Source organism: Carya illinoinensis, chromosome 1 (assembly GCF_018687715.1).
Source record: "Carya illinoinensis cultivar Pawnee chromosome 1, C.illinoinensisPawnee_v1, whole genome shotgun sequence".
Classification (NCBI taxonomy): Eukaryota; Viridiplantae; Streptophyta; class Magnoliopsida; order Fagales; family Juglandaceae; genus Carya; species Carya illinoinensis.
The window spans coordinates 7,706,551-7,728,351 of record NC_056752.1 but is presented as its reverse complement, the minus strand read 5'-3'; the positions used below and the strand labels follow the sequence as shown (position 1 = coordinate 7,728,351).

Sequence of the window (21,801 nt, the reverse complement as noted above, 5' to 3'; positions counted from 1 at the left end):
AAAAAATAGCATAAAGAAATGGCAAAGCGGATAATGGAAGTGGAAAAGTTGGAGAGAGAGCGAGAGAGAGAGAGAGCTACTTGATGTTCCATATTGATTATAGCTTGCAAGGGCGTTGGATTGCTGAAGGAGAGGACGTTGGCCACTGGCCAGAGTGAAAACGAGATGGATGCAGGACAGGGAGCACCGAGTGTCGACTGTTCACTTTCTGGGAAAAAAAAAACTGATTCATTTATAGAATTTCTGTGTATTTGTAGTACCTTCCGATAGAAAAACAAGAAAAATACTTTTATTTATAATTACACTTACAAAGAATCATTATTTTTTTTCTTTTAAATTTAAATTTCATGATTTTAATCGTAAAAACAATTGACATATAGAGAAGTAAATTTTTTTAATAATTTTTTCTTAACTACATACAGTAGTTTTAAAAAAAAAAAAAAAAAATTGAAACGTCAATAGCTTTACTTGGACTTTAAAAGCCCAAGGTCCAAACCCAAACGATACCCACACGGAGGATCGGATCCTCTAAAAACTAAAATAAAATATGATTTATTACCGGATAAATTACAATTTTTATATATAATTTATCATTAACTTTTTATTTTATACTTTCATTAGAAAAGAGTCAAAAGACATTAATTTATATCCTAAATTTTTTATTTTTTCAATCTTTATCTTTAACTAATATCTATATATTAATATGAACATGAACCTTTATAAACAATACAGAAGAGAAGCGAAGCTCAGATGACATGATTACCAGAGATGTTAAAAATTTATTACAAAATATTCATAAGTGTTTTGGTAGCCAAGGATGCATTACAACTCTATGAGGAGTGTATTGAATTGGAGGATATTTTTCATTGTATTTATTTTTTGGTTTGATAATTCTTAATAAGATCTGTCTTTTTCTTAAAAAAAAAAAAAAACCTTAAAATTCTATTCATATTAATAATCATATCTAAATATTTCCCAACTTGTGTCTAAATGAATGATATAAATCAAAATATGTAATAGCTAAAGATAGAATTTGAAAAATTTTAAAATTTAAAATGTAAAATAAAAAAACAAGTAATACTTGGTAGTGAAAAATATTGTTCTTTCTACACTAATAAATATAAGAGCTAAAAAAAAGAAAAAAAGAAAAAGAAAAAGCAAAGGCCATGTTTGGATAGAAGAAGTGTTTCATTTCATCTCAACTCATCTCATTTAATCATTATAACTTTTTAAGATTTCTACACAAAATATAATAAAAAATTTAATTTTTTTAAATTTTAAAATAATAATAATATTAAAAAATAATATTTTATTTAACCTTTTACTTTCAACTCAATTCTCTATCTAAACAGCAGCTAACACTTACACTTAAGCTGCGTTTAGATATTGTGTTGAATTGAAATGAATTGAGTTATTTATAAATAGTAATAAGTTGAGATGATGAAGTGATTTTTATAGAATCCATCTAAGATAAGTTTATATGTGTTTGAATGTTAAGATAAGTTTAGATTTATTTATCGAAAATTGAAAAGGTTGTGAATTTCACGTATAAATATGTATTGAGTTAAATAAAATTATGGGTCATACTTGTAAGAAAATTTTAAATTAAGATGATTTTAATTATTTGAAAGTTGTAAGTTTAAATATTAGGCTCAATTTAAAATTAAATTGAATTTACTTTAATACACTCTAACAACAAATGGAGCTTAATAGAATTACAAATATAATTACTGGATGAAAAATAAGTTGAAAAGAAGTGTTCTCTTCCGAGTTCCGACACCAGTAAACTTCAATCATCTGCCCCACTAGTACCCAGTCCAAGCTCAAAAACCCTTTTATCATTCGCCGCTATGCACGTGATAATATATGGCTCTGTGCCCCTAATGCCTTCCAGTTCCACTGTCCCAGTTTTCCACTCCTGAATCATCCCTTTACGCCTCCAATTCTAAGAGTAATGCTATAGAGCAGCCACTGTAGCGCTGCACACAGTGCACACCCTACGTGGCTGCCTTTTTTTTTTTTATTTTTTTTTTAACGAAACGGTGCGTTTTGTGTATGTTTTGTAATTCGGTTGGATTGGCTTTTCGTCATTTGCTTCCCCATTCGAATTTGTCCCGCGAAAGAGCTCCTCCCTAGCCTGCCCGCGTCGCATCACCTTCCTCTGCCCAGCGCCGCCCTGCGACGCCGTCGTCTCTCCGTTCAGCGACACCCAGCGATCTTCCTCTTCCTGCAAAGCGCCACCACTCCCTGAGTGCTCCTCTGACAGAGCAAATCGCACATTAACCCCGAGTAACAAAGCCGTCCGACGTTCCTCTGTTTCGCCGCCGTCCCTGGTCAACGGTAAAAAGTTGTTCAGTTTTTCGATGACTTTGATTAAGTTGTTAATGTTTACTGAGAGAGGTGCAGTAAAAGGGTATTGTGAGAAGGGTTTCGAAAGAGTTAGGGCATGGAGAAAAAACCAAACTTTCTGCTGTTAATGACCTCTGTTTTCATTAAAGTTTTGAAAGGCATCGTTTTTATTGTACTGGAGTGATTTAGTTGAACTTCTAATTGTCTAGAAGCGAGGGGTGTGTCTTTGTGAGTGTGTGCAGAAACTGAGAGGGATGTGGGTGGGGTACCGAGTCTGAGATTGTAAGTTGGTCTGACTGAGTGGACTCACTGGGGGCTTGGACACGCTCCACCCAGCCTCAGTGTGGCTACCTATAACTTCTTTTTTGATAGTCTATTGGTCTATCAAGAGGTGCTCCTTAGAATATCACGAATTTTTTTTTTGCCAGTGGTTCCAGGTGAGTTTACTGAACTTAATTGATTTTCAAAGAAATCTTCCGAACAAGTGACATGATTTCCTGCATTTTACTATCCATGTTATATTATGTGCATAGTTTGTGGGAAAATTATTAACCATTATATGGAACTGAATGGAGCCATGAGGATCTGCAAAATGCTTTGTAGAAGTGTTGAGTCGTGCATTTTGTTTAAAATACGAAGTGGTTGATCGTATGATAACCAAGTAATGTTTTTATATGTGAATATGATAGAGATTCATCACATAATCTTTTTGATTTTAAATAGGATTCTCACAGTGAATGTTATGAGCAGTGAACACAAGCATATATGGTTAGAGTAATGGTGATCATTATGATAACCAAGATGCTTAAGAAAATAAGAAATAAGCAGTGTACGTTTTTATGCATGTAAGAAAAAGAGCTGCCCATATACCTATTAATATGAAGTGAATTTTAAAATGAATTTGGAATATAAATATCGATGTGTTATGTTTTTCATTTGTTATAGCTGAATTGTATTTCCCATGCAGTGTTGATGGCCTTAGGATATTTTTATTAAACTATCCTGGTTTCATGCAGTTTATTTGTATAAGATCTAAAGGATACTCTGCAGAAAGTTTCTTCATCATTAGTATGTTTATGTCCATGTTTAAGCATGAAGTGATTAATTTAATTTATTAATTAAAGCATGGGCTGATGGTTGTCTTTATAGTTTGCTGATTTTTGGGAAACTTCGAGTTTAAATCCGAAGGGTGTTTGAACTCGATGCTCATGAATCTAACTATTTCCATAATTACAGAATCAAGTTGATGTAAATATGTCCTACCCTCAACCGAGTAATCCGGATGACTTTAATCGAGTTGAAGACCCATGCCAAGTATTAGTTACCCTAAATTCCCAAATTTTTTTGGCAAAAATTTGGATGAAGTCATGTTTCCAAACTAACACCTATAATTTTTTTTGCATTGGTTGTACAATGCAGTACCCTTCGTCGGGCAATCCATATGCTTCTTTGCAAGAATCTCCCGAATGCCCAGAGTTCTCAGAAAATGTTGGTTGTACATTTGATGATGCTGCTGATGGTATTTAAGTTCTGTATGCTTTCACTTTAATGATGCTCTGATTGAATGAGGTCTAATCCATCCCGCTGTTTTCATCTTTAGAAATGTACCTCGACATAGAAGAAGACTTGGAGGGTAGCACCGTTGTCCCGGATGATGAGGTACGGGTTGATGCTCCAAGATCTGGGATGGAATTCGAGAGTGTAAAAGAGCTTTTGGGGTACTATAAGAAATATGCTAAGCAAGAGGGATTCGGTGTAAGGACACAGAGGACGAAGAGAGATGATGATGGTCGGCCTGTGTATGTCACAGTTGGTTGTGCTCGTGGAGGAAAATACCAACCGAAGCACAAGGATATATCTAAGCCACGGCCAACAACTAAGACGGATTGCAAGGCGAAGGTAAATGCCACTTTGAAACAAAATGAAAAATGGCTTGTCACCACTGTTGAGAATACACACAACCATATCACTGTGAGCCCCAAGAAGACTAGACTCTTAAGATCACACAAGGTTCTAGATGAATATAGTCAAAGAATTCTTGAGTTAAATGACAGAGCCGGTATCCGAATGAATAAGAATTATTATTCTCTAGTAGTTGATGCGGGGGGGTTTGAAAACCTAGAATTTCAAGAGAAAGATTGTCGGAATTTCATTGATAAGTCTAGACATTTAAGGTTGGGAAAAGGAGGTGGTGAAGCACTCAGGGTTTATTTCCAAAGAATGAGACAGAAGAATGATGGTTTCGTTTATGACATCGACGTTGATGATGAGGGACGGCTAAGAAATGTTTTTTGGGCCGATGCACGTTGTCGAGCATCTTATGAGTGTTTCGGGGACGTTGTGACATTCGACACAACGTACCTAACAAATCGATACGGAATGCCTTTTGCTCCATTTATCGGTGTTAATCATCATGGCCAATCCATATTACTAGGGGCAGGTTTGTTGTCAAGTGAGGACACACACACCTTCATTTGGTTGTTTAGAATGTGGTTGGACTGCATGAACGGTCGAGCGCCGAAGGCGATCATAACGGACCAAGACCGGGCAATGAAGAACGCAATTGCCCTTGTATTTCCGGGAACCCGCCATAGATATTGTCTATGGCATATAATGCGCAAACTTCCCGAGAAGTTAGGTTCTCACTCCCATTTCAGCTCAGGGTTGAAATCCTCCATTCAGGCTGCTTTGTATGATTCACATACCTCCACGGAATTTGAGGAGAGATGGGGTCAACTACTTGATATGTATGATTTAAGAGAGAATAATTGGCTCAAGTCCTTATACGAGGAAAGGACCTTTTGGGTTCCAGTTTATTTGAAAGACGTATTTTGGGCTGGTATGAGTACGACCCAACGTTCAGAAAGCATGAATGCTTTTTTCGACGGGTATGTCCATTCTGGAACGACGTTGAAGGAATTTGTCGACCAATTCGATAATGCTCTCAGGAAAAAGGTAGAGGTGGAGACCACGGCTGATTTCAACTCTATTAACCAAACGATCCCTTGTGTGTCCCCTTTCAACTTTGAGAAGCAGTTTCAGAAAGTATACACGGCAACAAAGTTTAAAGAGTTCCAAAAAGAGTTGATGGGCTTAATGTGTTGTAATTGCACAATGGTCTCCCAGCAGGGGTGCATTTCAACCTTCGATATTTTGGATGAAATAGCTTTTGATGACTGCACAAAAATAGTCCACTACACAGTTTATTATAATGAAGAGGAGTGCGAATTGAAATGCACATGTGCTCTATTTGAGATGAGGGGAATTTTATGTAGGCATGCACTTAGAGTTTGTCAGTTTAAGAGGATTAGTGTGTTGCCAGAAAGATATGTCTTGGATCGATGGAGAAAGGACGAGAAACGGAGATATACATTGATCCCAAGTAGTTATGATGACTGTCGGGCTAGTGGAGATGCACGGAGGTATGAGATGGTGGTTAAACGATGCATGAAACTAGCAACAAAAATATCCCCAAGTTCTGAGCGTGTGAATGCTTTCCTGCGGTATGTCGATGACTTTGATTCGAAATGTGATGATGAAGATGTACGTCGATGCAACAATTCTGAATCAACCGTGGTCGGCCACAGCAGTTTAACGGATAAGGGAAAGAAGCTATTAAGCCCCCATGTGGTCCGAGGGAAAGGGAGACCCCCAATTAAGAGAAAGGTTCCGCCATTGGAGAAGTTGGCAACAAAGAGAAAACGGAAAACGGTATCTATTTTAACATATTAAACATTTCAGCTAAAGTTTATATTAACTTTAAGAAAGTAATGAACGTTCCAGTTTAATTTTTGTCCTTTATGAATGGTTAGACTTGCAGGCTGATATTTGAGAATGAAACAACATTCTTGAACAGCCCGGCATCTCAGCTAGATGAGGGAGTTGAACGTGATGCAGGAGTTGGTGATATGGGAACACAAAACAGTGTTCTCACACAAGGGCTGCCATTGGGGAATGATGAGGTGTTATACACATTGTTCTACCTCTCACACTTTCTGTTAAATGCATTTTGGTCGATGACTGAGTTAATCTAGTTGGTTGGTTGTTTATTTATTGAAAGGTAAACTTGATACTGTATATTAATTTTTTTTTCCAGATGGGTGACCATTTTTGATGTGGTCTAATGCTGGAGTCATCATGGATAATATATGTGCTCTATTTTGGATGGGTGACTGTTGTGTTGATTTTTCAGATGCATGACCAAGTGGAAAATGTTGTGTAATTATGGACGGAGTTTTTGGAACATTTCTATTAACCACTTGTGATGAACAATAATTTATAGTGCAGTGGGGTATGAAAAGGGGCCGATGGTTAACAAAGCTTTTGGAGATATGTAACAGGTGTGAGTTCTCTATACTTTGGGCTTGTTTTACAGATTTGCAACATTTTTTTTTTTCTTTTTGCATTTTTGGGCCTTACTTCTAAATCTAGGCAGTGGTGTTGAGCTGCAGGGGTGGCAGTATGAAGAGTAGGTTGCTATGGAAAATATAGGTGGTACAAAGTTGAAGGTTTGATATCCTTGAACCTCAACCTTTTTTGTAGACGTTGAAGATTTCATGAAACAAATTTATAAGTTGTTTAAGTTTTGTATTTTTGTTTATTCCATCCTTTACTTATCAAAAAAAAGTTTTGTATTTTTGTATTTTTGTCTATTTATTCATTAACAATCTGCTTTGTATATGAGCAGAACTACTTGGGATCATTTTGTTGATCTTCAACTCAGGAGGGAGATATGTCTTGGTTAGGCGGCTTTAAGATGCACGGCAACATATGTAGGCGACAACTTTCTGGATCCATGCATTTGTTTTTTGGGCAGAAGAGTAGCACTGAATTGATTTTTGGGAAACACAAAGTCACCCATCTACGTGATTATGAATTTTATAGAACAAATTTAATGATCCGAATGTATTTAACTTTCTGTTGGCTTATACGTATGACTTGGATGTAATACATTTAAGTTTGATTCTAATGTATGCAAGTCACGGTAGTGCTATATTCCCGAGAAGTTATTCTTCTTCAAATTCCAGAAATACATCAACTGTCCTAACTAACTCAAACCAAGGGGACCATATTTCATGGATGGTGGTTAGGTGGCTGGAAACTTACATAGGCATATAAACCTGTGTCATGATTAGCCAAACAGTTTCAACCAATTTCTGGATGCTACTCAATAGCAGAATCTGAATGGATACGAAGTTGAAACATATATTCATTAATTAAAGAGCTAAATAATTATACAAGGTGGCTGGAAATTTCCCTTGCTTGTACATCATAACCAAAACTATTACATACACAAATTACATGTCGGGAACAAGCACAAAATGAAAAGTTTCCATACATGACAGTCAACTTCCAATTTATCCAAACCAAGCTATAATTATTACAGCTGTAAGAATCCAATACAAACACAATAATGTTCTATTAGATTTTTTCAGGCTTCTCTCTCTCTCGTTTACTTTCTCCTCCCTTTTCTGCACTTGGCACTCTCGCAGCAAGACCTCATCCCACATAGTCCAAACTTTAGTCTCTCTACTCCGAATGTTTTGATCTAGCAAAAGATATATATCCGTCCACACGAAGAATTCACATCGTGCATCGCCCTGCAACCAGTTCAAACTCCCAATTATTAACACGAATAGGCTGGAAGCATGAATATTTTAAGATATTATGACTAAGGATTAGCTGCTTTACCGTATCATATTTTGGGCAAGCAAAAAATTTTCTCAACGGATTAGACTTAGTGCGGGATGTCTTTAGTTGTGTTTTCAAGCCACACCAACAAGTTGGTGATTCCATCACAAAATCACCAAATGAAGATGATGATTGGGATGATGCCATGCCACCTTCAAAAAATCGAATGACAAGTACAAACACAAGAGTCTATCTAATTGTGATAATCCAGTACACGGTAATAGAGCCTAATGAATGACTGCTGAAGAAAGATGCAGAAAATCACTAGCAAAACCAAATAAACAGACTTGAACCCCTGCACAAATACAGTCTATCCAGTTCATTCTTCATGAACAACAAAACAGTAAGCATGTCCATTAGAATACGCACCACTTGGCATGCCAATACAAACAGGCCTTTGGATCAAATATGTCAGATATTTTCCTTATCAACTAAACTTAACCAACAACATCAGGTTGAAAACAGATAAACTAACTAAAAGCAAACACCCAATACACATTTGGGCAATCCATATTTGATACAAGCTATGCACATTTAATGAGTATCACTTTCATGTATTATAAATATTTCATGAAACGCTTAAATTATTTACATGATTCATCACATGCAGCAGGTGTGAGCCATTCCAATTATTAGCAAAGTTTTTTCATGATTCATCACATTATTCTCGGTTTTATTTTGTTTTATGCACAACCAAAACTATTGAGTTCTGTAATTTATTTTGGTACTTTTTTCCACTACACAGATCAAACTAATAATCATCGAAAAATTATAATATAGCACTACCATAACTAGATACAATGATCTAATAAAAAAGAGTCTTAAGGAAAAAGCAGAGTACCAGAAAAATTATCCCTCTTTTGTTCGACTTCAAAATGTAAATGATAATGTTTGTGAAACCGAGCTCGTCAAGCAGAAAATAAGGTTTGCAATGTGTTTGCCCTAGGTCTTTCGAAACCCATCTCTTTCGAAACCAGTTTCTATCCAAACCCATCTCTTCCGAAACCCATCTCTTCCGAAACCCATCTCTATCGAAACCCATCTCTTTCGAAACCCATCTCTTTCGAAACCCATCTCACAATACTCAACAAAACAAATTTCTCAGTAAATTATTTGATAATCATTTGAAAGGAAAACTAGGTACAACATTTACCTATGCGACTGAGCAAGCGCCGGTGAAACAAATATGACAGAGGCAGGTGATGCGACGCGACGAACCAGCTCGTATTTTGCAGGACAGATTCGAATGGGGGTGGGTTTTCTGGGCGACGCGGGGGTTAGGGGTCGGGATGGGAGAGAGGATTGGGATGGGGGGGAAGAGGGTTTGCTCGTGGGGGGGTGGGGATGATTCGGAGAGGAGTAGTTACAACGTTTCTTCAGATTCGAATGGGGGTGGGTTTGCCCTAGCGAGGGGATATGGGTGGGGGGTGGGTCGTGGGTGGGGAGGGGAGGATTCGGAGAGGGGAGGATTCGGAGACGAGATGAGAGAAGGAGGGGGAAGTTTGAAATCCTCGAATTATGATCCTCTGACGTTCTGTTTTTCAGGGACATAAATGTCATTTTACTACACACCACGTAAGGTGTGCTCCGGCTGAAGCCAAATAGTGGCTGACGCTCAGAATTATTCCCAATTCTAATTGCTTCTCTATTAATTTTTCTCTTCAAGTGTACTTTATGACTTTGATGCCCAGCTAATTTCTATTCTTTTCGCCCCTAATACTTTTTCTTTTCCAAAAAGTAAGCCCATTTGCATATTTCACCCCCACTAATCACCAAACTCAAATTACCGAACTTCTACCCATGGATGAATGCACGGATCTGTGTCCTTAAATCTTCATTTCTTGGGGATAAAATCATAAAACCAGTTTTGCATGGTGGGTTTCATTTATTTCCATGTAAGGAAAGTTAAGGCTTTTCTTTTGTTAAGATCAGATATGGTGTTCTTCTTATTGCAATAGAAATCAGAAATGGGCCTCGTTTTTTCCTTTCTATTTCTGGACAAGTCTAGAGATCTTTGAAGCTTCGTTTCTTTAAAGTATACAACTGGTCTATTGGAGTGGGTTTCTGTAAATTGGCATCGGAGGAAAACCCTACTCCTTTTCAAAGTACAGGCAAGGTTTGTATATCTCTGTTTAAGAAGAGAAATGATTCAGTTGTTGTTCTTGGTTTTGTTCGCCGAGGTTGTTGTGGCATTCCTTCTATTGGTCAAAATTGGACCATTGAGAGATCTTGTCATAAAGACTTTGGATCAGCTGAAGATGGGGAAAGGTCCTCCTACAATGAAAACCATAGCTGGTACTATGTTTGTGATTTTCCTATCAAGCCTTATGAGCATTATTAAGATCCAGAATAAGGGTGCAAAGCTTGGTACGATGTCACCCATGGATCAGGTTCTATGGAGGACACATTTGCTTGAGGCTTCTCTCATGGGTATGCTTCTTCTCTTCTTTTGCATTCTTTTTCTAGTCAATATCTTGTTCTTTTCTTTTTTTGTAGATTTCACCACTTAGTTTTGATTCTTCTTATTCATTTTATAAAATTTAATCTTGCAAAGTAACATGGTTTTAAATTAAAACGACTGAGGTTCCCTACTAATAGATTTGACAGCATGAAGAGAAGTACACTGCCCGCCCGGTCGCCTCTCTTCCACCTTCCACTCAGGTCCCCTATAAAATGAATTAAATTTATTTTCTGATTGTGCTTCTCACTACTCAGTTGTTTCTGAATTGAAAATTTAGGGGAATTGCGTAGAATGTTTAAACTATTTTGAGAAAATGGTTGAAAAAAGATAAGAGCTTAGCTCTTTAAAAAACCTGATGTGGACCGAGACAATGAGAAATGAAATGAAATTTTACCATAGGATGTGGCCCCGGATGCTGTAGAAGGAACATATATTTGTGCCTGAACAGGGATGCTAGAGGCCTTTCTGAATTGAATCAAGTGGCATTTTTGCAGAAAGCTGAATAAGCACGATCATCTTCAACCTTCTGATGGTGGACATCTCACCTCTATGTAGTACCGCCTAGATTTCAACCTATTATAATTTTTTAAGTTGTACCTATAAAAAAAAAAAAATTATTTAAGTTGTGTATGCTGTTTCAAACTACTGGTTCCTGATGGGTCAAACCCACTAAGCATTCAGAGTTACTAGTTTTCCTTCGTAAGACAAAAAGAGCTTTTTCTCTAGAATTGCAAAAGATAAGGGAAAGTAATCTACCGTTTATGCATCTAGAAGTTAAGTAAAGAATCCTATTGGCCATGACCAGTGATAGCATGTTCAATGCTTTTACTGCTGAGTTTTCTTGTAGAAGAAAAATCATTTGTCTGAGTATTTTCAACTTGCGTTTTAGATCTTTTAAATTGATCAGTATGTGATAATCCATCAAACTGAGAGTCTTACTCCTAGCATACATATCACAAAGGTCTTGATTTTTTCTCTGGAAAAATTATGTAGGCTGATCATTAGTAATATTCATTGATAGATCATTTGATTGCTAGTATTATGGCTTGTCTTGAGCCTGACCAAAAAAGTGGTCTTTTTCACCTGGTTCTTTCCATTACTGTGGTATTTTAAAAACATAGACGTATTAGCTTTAAGTTTTGTTATGCATTTCCATGTGTAGAAAATTTCTAGACTAAAGCTAATATTAAGATGATCTTTGCTTTTGGTATCATAGGAATAGACAAGAAATGAAGAATGAGGAAGTGAGGCAATGATTGTGTCTCATATCAATTACCCATAAGTGCCTGGAATCAATTGCTTAAAGAATTTGCAAACGCTGACCTTAGTTTGAATGGTCATAAATTATATGTATCTTCTCATTTGGCGCAGTTTAGCCCTTTAGTGCATTTGTTGTAACCTTCTCGTGCAAAGGCTTTTCACTTGCAAGACCAGAGAAAGAAAAAGACTTAACCTAGAGCAGAAAGGCTGGTGACAAAGACCTGAGTTTTTCTAGTTCAACTTTTTGACCAAATTCAACACAAAATCTGTGACTGATAAACATGGCCAATAGAATTAATTCTCTTGAATGATGGCCTCAATGATTGTATACAAACGGAAAAATACATTAGAATAACATATTTAACGGTGAATTGTGAACTCATTTGGAGTTTAATTTATGTTTACAATATATGCACAAACACACACAGACAAACGCACATATCTATATTTGCTTGCATATATATATATATATATATAGAGAGAGAGAGAGAGAGAGAGAGAGAGAGAGAGAGAGAGAGAGAGAGAGAGAGAGAGAGCCACAAAGTAATCTTACAAAATTAAACCCACAAACTAACGTGTCTTTATATGATATGTTAGATCATTTTACAATGAAAGTAACTTTACAATAAGCCACAAAGAGATCTTACAAAATTAAACCCACAAATTGACATGTTTTATCTATTTTACAAATAGAGTAACTTTACAATAAAAGTAATCTTATAATCTAACCTACTAAATCAAGCCAAAGTCAGTTTGTGGATTTACTTTTGTGGAATTTCTTTGTGGCTATAGTACTTCTTATATATACATATATATATATATATAGCATATGTATTTCTGATTTTAACGGCATGGCCTTTCATGATTTTCTTGTCTCTAATGTGCTTACCTAGTTAGGGTATTAGAATTGTGTACTGACATTTCCTTTTTTGATCAATATACCTTATTTATTCATCAAAAAAATATATAGCATATGTATTTCTAGGCATTTACATACATAGTTGTGTCTACATAAATATAATTACATGGACTTGGATGAAATATCATTTCCTTAAAGAAGTTGAGCATGGGTTGCAGGGGATTTTGATAGTATTCTTCATAGACATTTTTCTCAATAACATGAGTTTTTTTGTAAAACATAGGTCAAATATAGAGGGGAGAAGGAGTTCTCTTCTATGATTGAAAGATAAAGCAGTTGGAACAAGTAGGAGTGGACTCCGATGAAACCTTTGCATCTGTTGGAAGACTTGAATCCATAAGAGTCCTCTTAGCCATTGCATGTCATTTGAAGTTCAAGCTTTACCAAATTCATGTTAAGAGTGCATTCCTTAATGGATATTTACAAAAAGATGTTTATGTTGAACAACCTAAGGGGATCATTGATCCCATATATCCTGATCATATGTTCATATTAAACAAAGCTCTGTACAGGTTAAAGCAAGCTCCTAGAGCTTGGTATGATAGACTCATTGCCTCTCCTGTGGACCATGGTTTTACAAGAGGTCAGGCTATTAGAACATTGTTTACTAGAAGATGCAATGAGGCTTTTCTTGTTGCTCAAATCTATGTTGATGACATAGTAAGTGACAAAATAAACAAATAAAAAACAAGGCAAAGATTTGGTGACAAAGAAAAAACAAGGCAAACTCGGCATTCTCAGAACAAACAAATTCCACCATTTGAAGATCAATACAAGTAAGTTTCTTACAAATCCTTTGTAATAAGAATCCCTTATGTGACAAGACAAATTGGTAGTTTTGTCCCTACCACAGTATTAGCCAGAACCTTTGACAATCTTCAAACTTGGCTCTTTCTCCTAGAATCTCCAGTGGCTGAGCACTCTTCAGAAATATCACTAAGCAACATAAGCATAAAGATTAGTTTTTCGGTCCAGGCATACTCATAGGCACAGAGGAGGATTTTCTCTACTTTTTCAGCTTCTTAACTTCTTGGCTCACGTGTATGGTCCAGTAACCCTCTCAAAAACTGTAGGTCATATAGAGTAAGTGGATATCTCCTGCCTTATCAAGTCTTCATAGAGTCAATTTGAAACTCTAAATTCGTGCAACAGATAACACTGCAAGAGTGCTGTCATGATGGGTATGGGTGTAAATAAATCGGTTTGGACTGGCAAAATCAACCGAACCAAAAATTTATGTCTAGACCGGATCAAACTGAGTTTTGGACCGGTCGGTCTCGGTCCCAAAATATGTGGACCGATGACATTCGGTACGGTCCCAAGGTCTGCAAATTTTGGACCGGACTAAACCGAATTGGACCAAACTTCTATATATATTTTAAAAAAAATATTTTTAATATTTAATATATTATTTTTATATAGTAATTATATAAGTTTATGGTGCAATTTTCATTTAATTTATTATCATTGACCACATAAAATATAAAATAACATATGCAATCAATTAATAATAAATCATAAATTATATGATAATTTATGTTATTACATGTAAATAGTTTACATAATACATCTTACATTCATACACACACTACTATTTACACTTATTTAAAATAATTAGGTAATTTTTTTTTTAAATACCTAAGTTGCAAGTAAGCATGAATAATCTATGTATAATGAAATTATTTGATATTCATTAACCATATATAAAATGTATGACATTATTAATAAGTATACATACTAAAGAGTAAAGTATAAGTTAGTAGTGACTATCAACATCATAAATATAACGATAGTAAATATTTTTTTAATGAGTTAGTTACATAATTCACATTACTAATTCACATAATTTTAATTTAATAATTTAAATAATTTTTTTATTAATTTATTTGAAAAAAAAGATGAAAAAATAATAAAATAATTGGGCTAGACCGAAAGTTACCGGTCCGATCTGGTCCCTCTGGATGTTCGGTCTGGTCCGTTGTTAGGAAAATGATGGGTCCATCACCAGACTGATTTACAGCCATTGATGGGTTGCTGACAAGCCTATATTGGGTTTGAAATGCAGATAACTCTTATCTCTTTGCTAGAGCTCGATTCTTATCCCTGAAACAACTCTTATAGATATGGCTAAACACTTACATAATCACTTCAAATCTCCTCTAGCTTATCAAACATTATCCCACATTTTGACTACTGCATTTGTGCCAACACAAAACCTAACAAATATGAAGCTAAATTGCATTTGGCAATTTGGTGTCAAAATACAAGTTAAGACATCAAATCTATACTATTACATTTAACATGAAGCTAGAGCTTGAATGAATCTCGTTATCAGAAAATTATCAGCAAATTCAATAGCACCAAGTGGATACTGGATAGCATATATCAAGTCCTGCATCACAAACTCCAGCTCAGTTCAGTTAACAAGTTTGAGCATTCATAAAGTGACTTGTAAGGTTATCCGTCAATTGTTTCTTAACCAAAGATAAACTGCCAACAGCAATTCATCACAAGTTAACAGTCATTATGGCAATACAACCAAGATAAGACTTTAACAGTATAAGCACACAGGCTGTAGTCTATCACCCCACCAAAAGATGGATAAATGTCAAAGCTTCTCTGGTGGTTGAATGATGCAGAGTGTTTTCTTTTACCCTAGGCTGGGCTATGAAATAATCCAGCTTCATTTCATCTTTTAATATAATTTCTTAAACGTAATGAATTGTGGTTAGAAGCCACTGTTCATTGTTTTGAGTGCTATTCTCCAATTCAAGCTTGTCCAGTGTTGTATGCTCTACAATTTCAGTGTGGCACATCATGTTTTGAAGCACATTGTTCTTAGTTTTCCAAAGTGTAGTGAGCATTTAAGTTATTGTACTTTTCCTTCAACTATTAAGCATTGTTTCTCTTATGGTGATGTGATGCATTGTGATTGCTGAAAGACTACTAATATCTGAAGCAGCAGCTAATTATATGGTCTTCTTTAGTTTCCTTTAAGAGCTGTCCCACCTATGTTTCTGAAAGCCTTTACTTAATTTGCAGGTTTTACCCTTTTTCTTGGATTCATAATTGACCGTGTACACCATTATCTCCAAAAGCTTAGTGCGTTGAGGAGTAGTGTGGGAGCTTCAAAAGGGGAAGCTGAAAGGCTTCAAAAAGAAAAGATGCAGCTCAAAGAAAATGAAGAGAAATCTTCAAAGGAGATAAAGCTGCTGCAAGAAGAAATTGCAACTCTATCAGAGAATTTGAAAAAGCTGAAGCTAGAATCTCAAAATAAAGATAAGAGGGTTGAAACTGCCGAAAGCCATGTTGCAGCCCTTCAAAAACAAGCAGCAGATCTACTTCTTGAATATGACCGTCTATTAGAAGATAACCAAAATCTTCAGACTCAGGCTTTTAGGTATTAATTTTCAAAGGCATCGAGGATTCAAGTTTTGGCTGGAAAGGGTGTTTGTTCATGAAGCATCTCCTTGTTGCGAGGAAAGGGTGTTTCTTTGGCCCTTCCAAGGGGAAAAGTGGATGGAATAGCATGTTTTTATTTTTTATTTTTTTCCTTCTCATATTTTTGGTCCAATTGATTAAAATTTTTGTAGTGTTCTTAAAATTTTGGTTGTATCCCTCGATGCTGTCTTGGTTGATGCCAACTGGTCCTCCCTTTCAGTTTTCTGGAACAGATGTTTTGTAATTCAATTTAGATTGCTAATGAAATGCTTATCTCGAGCCAGCTGCCTAGGCAGACAACTAGTGTACCTTAATTTGTCCTTGTAATACTCTCTTAACTGTTTGTTGATTGCTGAGATGTGATGCATACAACAACTTTGTATTATTCTGCTTTTTCAGAAAAAGCTTTTGAAACACTTATCTTTGGGTATGGGTACCCTTTTATTGTCCGTGTCTTGAAATGTCTCCATTTTGTTAATGGTATGTGTTTGCATTTATAATTAGAAGGTAATTTATTATTGACCCTAATTGGGCTTAATCGATTGAATACATTAGTTTTATTTTATCATGAATTTATAATATCAACCACAGGTTAATGTGGCATAATTTAAGTGGTTCTTCTTTATTTATTTATTTATTTATTTTTTACTTCATTGATCATCAACCATTACGAACTTTATCAGTCAAAATTAGACTCATAATCGAGGTGGAACATCATTCATCCAAATTCTCTCATTTTCATATGACAAAACAAATTTTGCTAAACTATGAGCTACTGCATTTGCTTTCCTATAAACAAAACTCACATTCCAACCAGGATTTCCATGAAGCATACATCTGTTATCTTCAATAATCTGTCCACGTTTGGTCCAGTCCTCTTCAACTCCATTAGTAGCTTGAATGATGTTCTTAGCATCCCCCTAAAAAACTCTCAATACATTACTCTATAGCCCTTCTCAGTAGGGGTGGGCTTCAACTCCGACAGTGTCGGAATGCCCACCTCCTACTCTGATTGTCCTTGCCCAACTTAGATTGGGCCTCTGCCCACAACCCAATATTAAAGGACCAATATGAAATTAATCATGTTTAAAAATCTTAAAAAAGACAAAATAATGTAAAAAAAAAAAAATGATTTAAAATACTAAAAAAATAAATTAAAAAGCTAAAATTTAAATATAATGATTAAATTGCGTAGATATGTACAATATAAAAATAGATGATTTAATGTGTGCAAAGTGCAAACGATAAATTTAAGTTTTCAACTATAAATTTGCAATAAAGTTAATTTACAGGACCAAAATATAAATAATCTTTGGATTTGATTTAAATAGCCCAGTCCTGCATTAGTTTTGCCAGTCCATACATTTGAATCAATGACTCGATAGTGATCACTGATTTCTTGCATCAACTTTTACTTATTAGATGCACTATCTTTTCTTTAGTAATTTAACTATATACTTCTAAACCATCAGCCAAGGATACATGACATAAATAGATTAACACATTTACATTATGAACTCACTTTCATCTCTAACTTTGACTAATTTTGCATGATAGTATTGAGTTTCTCACCAATAAAGGAGTTAGGGGGTTCTCCATCCAATGGTGCTTCTGTCTTAGTCATCCACAATTAGTCTGAGGTTCACAGCTAGGTATACAAAATCAAATAAATTATAAATTAAATAATGAAAACATTAAAATTATGTAAATAATCATTTAAAATATAAAGTTATCCTATTCAAGTATGTAGCTCTTAGCATCAATGGTATATACTTCAATGGGTGTTGAACTTCCCCAATTTTGTGTGCAAACGAGCGCCTCAATAGTGGTCGAAGACAATGAATACCAATAAGCATCCAAGACACAATATCTGGTGCTAAACATCAACTCAGAGGCAACTGTAGTGATAAGAATGGTTAGCATATCCTTGGATATTCGGGAAAGGACTGGAAACTTGCCAGAAATTCACATTCCACCAAGTTAATATCTGAAATGCATTACTAGGTGCTTCGACATCTTTCATAAAGTAATGCTCAACTTCATACTTACATTACATAATATTCCTTGATGCACGGTTTTATGAAATTGTCGTAGCATTAAAACAATTGAACTCTTGCTATGCATGTGTATCATTCCAGGAAGATGTTGAGCCAATCGAGCATGAGGAGCTACCACTTTCGGTTGAAGACTAATCACTGTTGTTGTAATGGCTATATAAATCATCAATATCACATTTAAGCGATGTAATAAATTGATTAGCGTCCTCATCACCAAGGACGTCCCTAATCCAAAAGGGTAGTGATAGGGTTACTACCATTTTCTTTTAAGTACTTTTTTTTAACATTCTTAATCATTAAGAAAAAATTAAAAAAATATATAATTTTACTAATAGTCACTTCATTAATCATGAAGTAAAAAAAAAAAAAAATCAAATACAAAAGAAGTAGTAAATGAGTAGTAGGATGGTAGTAATCCTATCATTATCCAATCCAAAATTCTACAATTGCCAACTTATATCAGGGGCCAAGGATCGCAGCCACAAATAATAATATATATATCTTCTCCACATCCCCCTATATTTATTATATTTGTGTTTCATCCTCATAGCCATTGCATTAAACAAACCCACACTATTAGCACAACTCTATCGCAATAAAGCCCCAAGAGCTCCTTAAAATACATGTTTGTAGTAGGATATTTTGTTTTAAATATCTGCATAGCTATATTATAAAATAACTTCAAAAATTGAACAAAATATTTGACATTGGCTCAATCAACTGTGTCTGGCATACCGAGTCCTCTTCTCCTCCCAACCGACTCTCACAAAGCATACCTCATGCTCCAATCCTTGACCTCCATTCATTCAAATGCTCTTTGATACTTTCCAGCCACATCCAATATTATGTATGTAGAGTTCCATCGAGTCATAATGTCTAGTTGCAACATACTGAAAAATGGAATCTCAAGTTGTTCAACTATTGCCTTAAGCTGGCGGAGCCGTTGGGGAGAAGCTCTCACATATCCTACAAGGTTTAGTAATAGAATCATCAACTTTCTTCAACCCCTAAAAAATTATGAGGTTTATAATATGAGTAGTACATTAAACATGGATAAACTGGTGCTTACGAATGATATCCTCATTTACCATCGTATTCCACCTAAACCAATTAATGCTAGTGTTATTAGCACTGGCGTTATCAACCGTGATACACAAAACTTTTCTGGTCCTCTGATTTTTTATACATTTATCCATCTCCTTGCCGATGGATGAACCCTTGTAATCAACAATTTCTTTGAAGTCGATAATCCACTTCTGCAATGTCCATTCATTATTAATAAAGTAGGCTGGACTAGTGACAACAAACATTTCCTTTATCGCTACCTTATCCTTGGCATGCCTTTTCAAATAATCGCGCATCATCGTATACCATGAAGGCATGTGAAATCGTGACTCTAAAGTATGCAAGAATTTGTGGAAGTCTGCCTTGTCAGCCATGGTAAATAGAATCTCATCAATGATGGTCATCTTCGCAAGAACATCCCTTAACATCTTCTCACTGTATTGAGGGATTGAAATGTTCTTAATTAGCGTGCCATCAGTGGCCATAGAGGTCTCCTAACTCAATTTCGTCTGATCAATTGCCACCAACTCTTTGTGTCTTATACCGCTTGAAGCCCATAAGATGCGTTATTAATACTGATGTGCCTTACTTATTCGAATAACAACCATATAGTTGTCCACAGTAGTTGCATCGAGCTTGTGGGTTCTCATGATCACCGAGAACTTTGGTAAAATGTTTCATGTCCACGACCTTTTTTCACTAGGTCGTGTTGGTCGATAGGCCTCAACATTAATCAACTTCTCCTCTTAATTAAGCATATCAACATCTTCTAAATTTATTGAAACTCGACTATTTGCACAGAAGGTAGTTGCTTTAGATGGGAGTCTACAGCCCGAAATACTTATCAGTGATGCCAACGGCTGTGCGTCATCCTCTTGAGGAGAATTGCAGCGAAATGGTATAGCATCCATAATTTGCTATGAAATTAATCTAAAAAAATTAGCAAATAACTATTATTTAATATGTTATGAAAATTATCTACATATTGAAAAAGAAATACATGTGTTTAGTTGTGTTTGTGGTTTTAAAAATAAATAAAATACAAAAACTGAATATCCACTCAAGCCACACTTGAGTGAAGGCTCGAGTAAATAATTTGTGTGACGTCGGCTCGAGCCACACTCGAGTGCTCGAGCGAACAATTTGTGTGATGTTCACTCGAGCCACAATCGAGTGAACATCAAGCAGACATGTCTGAAGGGCACTAGTCAATTTTTTCCAAACAAAATCCCACAAATCTCATAACTAAAAGCCTACAAATAGAAATCCCCCCATTCAAACAATAAATCAACAACGGAAACAACAAATTTCACAAACAACTTCAACAATTTTCAAACCCTAAATCATTCAATTAACAAACAATTAAAAATTCTTATAACAAAATATAAGATGTAAAGATTATAAAAAAGAACGTCAGATTTAGTTCCCTCTACAATGGCTCGTGGTAGTGCAGGCGATGAGGAGAGAAGATGTTGGAGAAGGAGAACTAGAAAGGAGAGAGAGTTCCTATGCAAGATTTTGTTTTGGGGTCCTACGTTTTGGACCCCTTTGTGAATAAAACGAAACGAAACAATGTCGTTTTAATTAGGCCATTTTTTTTAAAGTGTCAGTAGTTCGGTCGGCTCCAAACTCTAACTTTAAATCTAATTTTTGAAAATTCCAACTCCATCAGAGTTGGAGTGCCATTAGATCTCAGATAAAGTTGAAGTGGTAGAAGCTTTTGCTCACCCCTACTTCTAAGCTTCAGCAACTTCAACATTTATAAGAAAATTGTATTCAAATAAAGAGAAAGCATAGGATCTCCTACACTGATCCCAATGCTCACTTTTCTATTTTTATTGTCCACTGCTATATCCCAATTTGTCTTCATCACATTCAAATTAGGTTTAAACCACTTGGTATTATTTCTTGCAACTTCTTAGTTAGTTGGTAGATCCTAAGCATGCATGAATTCTTCTAGAGTCATAGTTGCATCTATCATAATTTTCTTTGGACAATCAAACTTATTTCTAAAAATAAGTGTTTCTGTAACGCCCCGATCGTACAGAGGTCGGAGAGTTACTTCCTATCAATTAAACTCATATTTCAACAATATAATTACAGACTCCAAATTCCCAATATCATATAGAAATTGTGATTCAAATTAATTTCCTCGATATAATTAATTTCTCAAAATGCTAAGTCATCAAAACATAATGAAATTTCTTAATAAATTTCGTCAATACACATATAAAAACTCTCTAAGCTTAAACTACCATTCTTAAATCATCTCACCCAATGCTTCAAAATCTGTTCCTCAGTTGAAAATATCCAAAATCATTTGAAAAATATTATGGAGATAAGGGGTGAGTTATCAACAACTCAGTAAGCAGAGCACATATACCAGTGTGTACAACATGAGCCTTTTCATAAAGTTTCATATGCAGGAAACATAAACGTTTCATTTTCATATGTAAATGTCAAAATATATTATCAAAAAAGAAAAACAGAACGATATTTCAATCTTTTTATATTTGGAATAAAACTATTGTTCATATTCAAAAACACTTTGGCATAAT

The 21,801-nt window shown here is 35.4% G+C and overlaps 2 protein-coding genes and 1 long non-coding RNA gene across 8 annotated transcripts; 2 read left to right on the top strand and 1 right to left on the bottom strand.

The window, feature by feature from the left end:
- Nucleotides 1-1,954: 1,954 nt before the first annotated feature.
- LOC122308866 (protein FAR1-RELATED SEQUENCE 4-like) lies at nucleotides 1,955-7,342 on the top strand. 6 transcript variants are annotated; one of them, XM_043122176.1, is made up of 7 exons: nucleotides 1,955-2,340; nucleotides 3,586-3,663; nucleotides 3,769-3,868; nucleotides 3,950-6,060; nucleotides 6,162-6,689; nucleotides 6,801-6,857; nucleotides 7,037-7,342. In XM_043122176.1, exons 2-5 carry the CDS (start codon nucleotides 3,604-3,606, stop codon nucleotides 6,381-6,383), a joined length of 2,493 nt encoding a protein of 830 aa, XP_042978110.1. In that variant the 5' UTR covers nucleotides 1,955-2,340; nucleotides 3,586-3,603; the 3' UTR covers nucleotides 6,384-6,689; nucleotides 6,801-6,857; nucleotides 7,037-7,342. The 6 variants fall into 6 exon arrangements, with proteins under 6 accessions (XP_042978110.1, XP_042978084.1, XP_042978104.1 ...); XM_043122150.1 differs by having other exon boundaries at nucleotides 3,586-3,868; XM_043122170.1 differs by having other exon boundaries at nucleotides 1,955-3,663.
- Nucleotides 7,343-7,662: 320 nt separating this feature from the next.
- On the bottom strand, nucleotides 7,663-8,867 carry LOC122308914. The gene is made up of 2 exons (XR_006242283.1): nucleotides 8,041-8,867; nucleotides 7,663-7,949 (listed from the first exon to the last, which is right to left on the bottom strand). It is a non-coding gene; the product is annotated as an uncharacterized LOC122308914 (long non-coding RNA).
- Nucleotides 8,868-9,668: 801 nt separating this feature from the next.
- LOC122308906 lies at nucleotides 9,669-16,435 on the top strand. The gene is made up of 2 exons (XM_043122185.1): nucleotides 9,669-10,470; nucleotides 15,723-16,435. The coding sequence occupies exons 1-2, from the start codon at nucleotides 10,185-10,187 to the stop codon at nucleotides 16,085-16,087; spliced, it is 651 nt and encodes a 216-aa protein (XP_042978119.1). The 5' UTR covers nucleotides 9,669-10,184; the 3' UTR covers nucleotides 16,088-16,435.
- The last annotated feature ends 5,366 nt before the right edge of the window (nucleotides 16,436-21,801 follow it).